The following is a 7821-nucleotide window of genomic DNA, read 5'->3' as shown; positions in this document are numbered from 1 at the left end:
CTGGAGGAAAAGATGTCCAGGAAACAATGTACAAATTTGAAACCTTTTCTAACTTAAAAACTTTATTATTTTCTTCATCTGATCTTACACAGAAAAGGTGTGAGATTGTACTTTTTTGAACGTCATATATATTTATCTTCCAATCTGATACCCTTCTAATCAGCTTCTTCAGTCAGTAATCCTATAAAAAGCTTATAATTGTATGACACACACAATGTAAAAAAAGACTAACAAAAGTTGAAAGCAACACAGTAACCAAGGCACTTCACAAAATAGATAACAGCAAATATTCCTGTGAATTCAGGATGATGGATCACAGCCCATTCACAGAAGTGTTGCGCATGCGCAGTGTTTTACCTCAATTATCTTTAGTAATAAACTAAATGTAGCCTTATTAAGTGGCTTGACTGTACAGCAGAGAGCAGTATTGAATGCCTCTGTTCTCGCTATATCTACTCCTTTATATCTTCATGTCTCCTTCCTCCCTTTTAGAACTTCATGTTTCCTTCCTGCCCTTTAGATCTTCATGCCTCCTTCCTCCCTACTCGTGGCCTTGTATATTTTCATGTCTCCCTCCTCTACTACTAGCTCTGCGTGGAAGCTCTCCTTGAAGTTCTGTGTGAAGATGGGATCAGTGGTGAAGCGGACCTTGTTGGCCCAGAGCAGGGTGGTTCCCGGCTGACAGAAGTGCTGCATGGTGAGCAGAAGCTCCGCCAGGAACTCATGGTGGTAGACGACGTCAGCTGCCAGCACGTAGTCGTAGTTTTGGAGCGACCGCGGGAAGAGGCGCTCCAGCTCGTTACCCCAGGAGAGAGCGGTGAACTCCGGCGTGAAGCGACAGCGCCCCCTGGTGTTACGCATCACGTTAGCTGTTAAATTCCCCAAGAGATCCGGGAGATCTGTAGCTGTTACTGCAGCTCCTGAACACAGTGACATGAGATCAGTACCTCTCCTAGAGACATGAGGTCATTAAAGAAATTAGGTCAGTACCTCCACTAGAGCAAGAAGGTCACTATAGAGACATGATTAGTTAGGTCACTACTTCGACAATGGACACGAGGACAATATAAACATATCATTAGACATGAGTACAGTAGACATAAGTTCAGTGATATCGTGCATACACCATGAAGGTACTAAAAAGTATCCCAAAGTTGCCATGGGTCGTAAAATAGCCCGAAACACTTTTCTATTTTATGTCTCAGTATTTGAATTCCCAATCAATTGCTCTTTGGTTGGGTTTTGGAGCTAATGGGTAGCGGGGTTAGGGGGGAAAATATAAAGGGGCGCAAAGGTACGAGGCCTCAGGCCCATGGAATAGATGCATCAATAGAAAACAAACTATCCCACTAACTTAATTTCTTACGCTTTCTGCATCACCAATGATATATAAATCAATAATGCCCTGATATATAGTCTCGCCAATTTACCTGTGTGCTTTTTAGTTGGCCAGTGATATATCTATAAACTATCTTTACAATCGTTGATTTGTCGTATCGTATCAAACATTCATTTTCTACAACTGTTTTTGCTACTATCAAAATGTTTTTACCATGTAGGAATATCTGGTCTGGTTAGTCGGCAGTGGTGGATAGGTGGGTGTGAGTCTGGTAGGTGATGGGTCTGGGTAGATGATGGTGGTAAGTCTGGTAGTTGATGATGGAGGGTCTGGGTAGGTAATGGTGGTAGGTCTGGATAGGTGGTTAGTCTGATCTGTGAACCCACCCAGCAGAGAGGCAACAATTGCCACCAGGCCGGTTCCAGCCCCCAGCTCCAGAACTCTCTTCCCCAGGAGCTCCGTCTCCAGCCGATTGGAATCCAGGTATGAACAGAGGGCCAGCGCCTACAGGACACACCAACCAGCGGGTGAGGTGGTGGTATGGGCCTTCTGGAAACCTGAAGTACCTGTTATGTCTGGTCTTGTCTTGACCAGGGCTATGTTTGGTCATGTGACCAAACATAGCATTTGTTGGGTCATGTGACCAGGGTGACTTACCGCGGGCCACATCACTGATCCGTAGGAGTCGATGGATTCGTAGATGACGATGTCGTTGCCGGCGTAATGGTACACGTCTCTACCATTCCTGCACAAGAAGTAGGGAGCCCATGCTGGCTTCCTTTCCTGTCTCACTTCCTGTTCCCCTATGAGACGAAAATAACCACTAAATCAAGAAAAGAACGTCACTTTACCACTAAATCAAGAGCAGAAAATCCCTTTAAGTCAAATCCGCTACTAGTTTCAAGCTCTCACATTGTAAGTGTGGTGGAGACACTTCGCCTCTTGAATCAGTTGTTTAAAGCAGGTTCCTCACCTGTAGGGTCATCAGAATCACAGACCCTGCCGGATTCCTTCCTCCTCTCAATCTCCTGACGATCGTCCTCGTCATCTGTCTCGTCCTCTGATGAATCACTGCTCCTCTCCTTTCTCTCCTCTATGTCCTCTTCACCTCCATTGTCTCTTTCCTGCTCATCTGATTGTCTTCTCTCCCTCAGCGCCTCTTTAATAACATGTTCTAGAGTTAGTCAAAGTTAGTTCTAGATCTATGGTGGATAGAAACTAAAAGTTTGTTTTACATCTGTGATGTATAGAAACAAGCTAACCATAACTAGAATAACGTTTCAACATATGTGGAAGATAGAAACTAGAAGGTAGTTTGAGATATTTGGTGGTAGATAAAGTTTCCCCGCCGTGATTTATTGAAACCTGGGTTCAACAGTGAGCATGTCTATGATGACCTTAGAGCTCTAGTCGGCCCAGAATATCCAAGCAGGTCAGAGTTGAACTGTTGAGTGCTTTATCTATAACTATCTCAACTATCAGGCGTATTCCTGCAGTGATGTAGGCACTGTAGATATGTGTTCTGCTTTCTTATCCTTAGGTAAATCCAGCAGTATTCTGGAAGAATTTGAGTTGTCTCACAGCTTGTAAATCTTTTGTTACATTATAGAACTATGAAACTGTGTTTCTGACATTATGTCTACAACTGCTGAAGGCTCCTTACATCTTAGGAAGCACATTAAGGTTGTCAATAAGTCAGCTGCTGGAAACATTTCAGACATTTTGTTACCTTGTCGCTTGTTTCTTTCATCTTCATTATCCTCTTCCTCGTTCAACAGCAGGTAAGCCTTCCCCTTCTCAAAGTATGACGCAGACAAAGTTCCCATTTCTCTGGATATAATGATTAGAGTACAGCTAACACATACATACTCTAAAAACGTTTCAATATAAATGGTGTATTGTGAAATGAGAATGTTTATTTTAAAGGTGCTGTAAGTAAGATTCGAAAGTTGTTAAGAGAGAGTTAAAAACAGCAGAAAATAATGAGATTTGTAAACTGGACTAGCAAAAACACATCCCATTCCTCTCGGATCCCTTCCTCCCTATGTTTTTCTGCAAATGAGTAGTGCTGCATTTCAGGCACCTGTGGCCCAGTCCGCAGCATAAGCATGCATCTTGGATGATCCAATTGAAAGTCGATCATGCCCAGTACAGGTGTGAATGCAGCCCGGTCGCAATGAGATCCGATCACTCAGACCAAATTTAGAAGTAGTCTGGGGAGCATATGGCCACGCATGTCCTGTGCCACATTGAAGGACCGCCTACTCTACGATGTATGTTTATTCCATATAGAGCGGGGAAGTGATATCCAATCACAAGTGGTGAATCAAGAAGCATTTTAATGGCAGGTGTGAACTGTCTTACTTGGCACTATCAACTTGGGATCAGATATTCAAGACCCATGTTAGTGCCAGGTGTCGCCAGGCCTGTGTTTGATAGGATGGTTGCTGATGGATTCCCAAAACAAATCACTAAATAAATGCCCTTTGATTGGTCAGAAATTTGCCTCTGTCTGAGACATCAAAATGTCTCAGACAGAGGCAGGCGCAGTCAACTAGAAACAAATATTCTCCCATTTCACTAAAAATTGACCGTTGGCCATTTTACACAAATTATAAAAATCAATCTTACATTTTTCCTTTTAAATCTTACCTACAGCACCTTTAACCAGTTATTTTTCTAACTCTGAATGTGTTTTAGGCTGTCGGTCTATTTCCATTTTTTTACAGATCATCATCATCAAAATCATCTCTAATATTTCAGCTGGCATTACGACGGTTGAAACCACCTCTCCTGTTTCCCAGATCGCTGAAATTGCTTCGCAGTTCACCCTGACTGTAAAACAGATAACATCTTCTTCATTTCTCACAGCCTTTATTCTGAAGTCATTGGGCTTGCATGTTTCACTCATGTTGCTCCTTCCAAAATCACAGATTATGGACGTGTTTATCTTACCTCTGCGTTGGTCTGATGAGAACGGCGCCTCTGTTGACCTCCACACACTAGAGAGGTGGTGCTCCTCTGTAGACACTAGTAAGGTGGGGCTCCTCTGGACCTCCACACACTAATGACGTGGTGATCCTCTGTCAATACTAGTGAGATGTGTCCCTCTGCAGAACTCGCCACACTAGTGATCCTCTGCAGAACTCCTCACACCAGGGGGTTGTTGTTTTTTGGGGTCTCTCTCATGGTTGGGGAAGTAGTTTATATGGGGGGTGGGGGGCTGTTTGGGGCTCAGCATCCCGGACCCTCCCAACATCACCCCAAGGACCTCAGCTAATTATAGATCAGCAACCAATAATATCAACACGGCAGCAGCCAATCAGCTCAACATTTCAGCATTCCGTATTGGGAGAGAGAGAGAGAGAGAGAGAGAGAGAGAGAGAGAGAGAGAGAGGGAGAGGGAGAGAGAGATTCAGGGAGAGAGGGAGAGAAAATAACTCTAGATAATGGGTCGTTCTGAAACATTTATCTAGGCGGAGTAAAAAAATGTGAAGAGGAAGAGGACAAGTGAGGTCATGGGAAACTCAGAGTTTATAATACAATTGGTTTGGTTAAAAATAGAAACCCAAAACGAATTTTAACATTTCGATCCTCGCCAATGTTGTCATGGACTGTGAGCACACAGAAGCCACATGGCCTTGACGTGGCCCGCTTCATTAATCATCCGTTTAAGAAGGAGACTCTTCGGCCACACTAGCTTTTAAAAATACGACAGATCTCTGGAGCTTAGCCCTGCCGGATGCCAGGCACCTCGACCTGAGATGAGGTCAGGGTAACAGAGACCCCAGCAACATGCTGCCCCTCCCCCTCTACCATATGAGTCCTCCGGCATGACTGCCTCTGTCCTCTAACCTATGGACAGGCTGGCCCGACCCCTCTGGTGCACTGCCTGTCTGTCTGTCTGTCTGTCTGTCTGTCTGTCTGTCTGAGTGCGTGCTGACAGAACCAACTTAGGGGGGACTGCAAGAGCATGGTGCAAATTCAAACACCCTGACGACCTTCTGGCCTCCCAATCTCTCCTCTTCCCTTTTTTCTGCCTCCCTTTCTGCAGCTAAAATGTCCTCCTTTCAATCAAAAATGGAATCTTCCTCCTCCAATCCCAAATGTTGCTTTTAAATCTTCTCCGCCTTCCTCAATCCCCCCTCCTCAGTTCACAATCTCCCTACTCTCCAGTGATTGTGTTAACTACTTCTTAATGATAGATTACATGTGCATTACATTTGCCCTCTCTTCTGTTGTCAGTGGCTGTCCTATAGCCACCTCTCCATCTCTCAATTCCTTACTACACTCTCTTCCAAGGAGGTGCTATTCCTGGTCACTGCTCACACCGCCTGACCGCCTGCGAGCCTGCGAGCCTGCCAGCCTGACCGCCTGCTCTCTTGACCCTATCCCCTGGCACCTTCTCCAAGTCCATTTTTCCCGGCCTCTTTCCTCTCATCTCCAAAAACTATTGCCTGTGTGGGTAAAAATAGAAGCCAAAATAAAATTAAACATTTCAACCCTGTGACGGGGTTTTGGACATTGAGGACACAGAAACCACCTGGCCTAGATGTGGTTTGCCTCATTAATCTTCCTATTAGGATGGATAAACCGCCTGCCTGCCGTGGCCACGCCAGCTCTCAAAAATACAACAGATCTCTTGAGCTTAGCTCTGGCGGATGCCAGGCCCCCCCCCCCCCGACCGAAGATGAGTCAGGGTAATAGAGATCCCAGCAACAAGCATCCCCCCCCATACATGGATCCTGTGGTGTGGACTGCCCTCTGGTGCCTTGGTTGTCTGACTGAACCCCCTTACGGGCTTTTAAAGAGCATGGTGCAAATTCAAACACCCTGACGCAGTCTCTCCTCTACTCTCTTCCTGCCTCCCTACACTGCTAGAGCAGCCCCTCCTCTGTAATCATTCCGCTGGAGCTCTCCACCCTCCAAGAACTCGGACCGTCAGGCTCTGCACATCCTACCTCACGGATCACCGTTAAAGGGTAACCTGGAAAGAGTCTGTGTCTGATCCTTGCAGTCTGACGACTGGGTTCCTCAGGGATCCGTTCTGCTCTTTCTTCCTCTTCTCACTGTACACCAAGTCACTCGGTTCTTTCCTTCACTCTTGTGGATTTTCGTACCATAGCTATGCAGATGACCCAAAACTGATTCTTTATTTCTTATGATCTTAAACCCAAGTAGCAGCACAAATCTCTGTTTAACCATCTCTCAGTGGAGGTCGACACACCACCTGAAGGTAATCTGGACAGGCTCTTCCTTCAAGGGAATGCATCTCTCCATCCATCAATATCAACAGCTGTTTATTGCCGGCTACTCAGACGGCAAGAGACCTGGGTCTGACACTGGATGACATCCGTCGCCTCCCACATCGTTGCGACTTGCCACTCCTGCAGATCCATGCTGTAAAACATTGATTGATTGATTGATTATTTTAATGACCACACAGCCATAGGCACAGCCAGCTCATTGGTACAGGTTCCAACATTACATTTAACATTAGACATATAACATAGATATACATACAGACAGACAGACACAATACACAATACATAAGGGACATGCTTAATCCTCAGCGTTCAGAATGTTAACTGCAATGGATATGAAACAGTTTTTGAAGCGCGTTGTTTTGAAGGCAGCTGTCCTGTACGCCTCCCAGAGGACAATAGCTGGAAGGCAAAGTGTGCAGGGTGAGTGGGATCAGAGATGATCTTGCGGGCTCTGCGTAGTGTCCGTTTGCAGTAGAGTGATACAAGGGATGGTAGGGTTGAGCCAGAGTTAATTTTGGATGCTCTTTTAATGATTCGCTGTCATTTCTTCGGGGAGAGTCCGTCGCGACTGCCTAACCAGACTGTGATGGATGAGGTGAGAAGGCTTTGGACGATGGCTGTATAGAAGCGGAGCAGGAGATGGGACCTCACTCTGAACTTCTTGAGCTGACTGAGATGAAAAAGTCTTTGCTGGGCTTTTTTATAGATGTGGTCTGCGTTTATATTCCATTTGAGGTTGTTGCTGATGTGGGTGCCAAGGAGTTTGAATGTGTCAGTGATGGAGAGGGATTCGCCTTTAATGAGCACAGGAGTCTTGGGGGATGGCTGGCATCTTGGGTCAACGCTGAGTTATTTTGTTTTTGATGAGTTGAGTAAGAGATCATGATCGGTGCACCAGGCCACTGCTTGGTTGATCTGTGCACGGTAGATCAACGTGCACGGGTATGTGACATCCCACCACAGAGCTGTGGTGGGATGTCAGCAGGTTTGTGTAAAGGGAGAATAGCTAGGGTGAGAGCGCACAGCCTTGGGGTGTGCCTGTATTGAGGGACAGAGGGGGATCTTCAGGGGGATACGTCCGTTCCTCACCCAGGCCACACAGTTTCTGGTCCAGACTCGTGTCCTGACTACTGCAACTCACTGGTCTGCCTGCATGTGCCATTCATCATCTGCAGCCCAATGCAGCAGACCGGCTGGCCTTTAACCTTACCCAAG

The 7821-nt window shown here is 45.8% G+C and overlaps 1 protein-coding gene across 7 annotated transcripts; it reads right to left on the bottom strand.

Moving 5' to 3' along the window:
* Positions 1-44: 44 nt before the first annotated feature.
* Positions 45-4538, bottom strand: mettl21ca (methyltransferase 21C, AARS1 lysine a). Of its 7 annotated transcripts, none has more exons than XM_030376802.1 (7): positions 4295-4538; positions 4128-4174; positions 3069-3169; positions 2313-2471; positions 1997-2142; positions 1726-1843; positions 45-920 (listed from the first exon to the last, which is right to left on the bottom strand). In XM_030376802.1, exons 3-7 carry the CDS (start codon positions 3163-3165, stop codon positions 517-519), a joined length of 924 nt encoding a protein of 307 aa, XP_030232662.1. In that variant the 5' UTR covers positions 3166-3169; positions 4128-4174; positions 4295-4538; the 3' UTR covers positions 45-516. The 7 variants fall into 7 exon arrangements, with proteins under 7 accessions (XP_030232662.1, XP_030232659.1, XP_030232657.1 ...); XM_030376799.1 differs by having other exon boundaries at positions 2313-2498; positions 3069-3167; XM_030376797.1 differs by having other exon boundaries at positions 2313-2513; positions 3069-3167; positions 4295-4537.
* Positions 4539-7821: the final 3283 nt, after the last annotated feature.

This window comes from Gadus morhua, chromosome 14 (genome assembly GCF_902167405.1).
Source record: "Gadus morhua chromosome 14, gadMor3.0, whole genome shotgun sequence".
Lineage (NCBI taxonomy): Eukaryota > Metazoa > Chordata > Actinopteri > Gadiformes > Gadidae > Gadus > Gadus morhua.
This window is presented reverse-complemented; position numbering and strand designations above follow the sequence as displayed.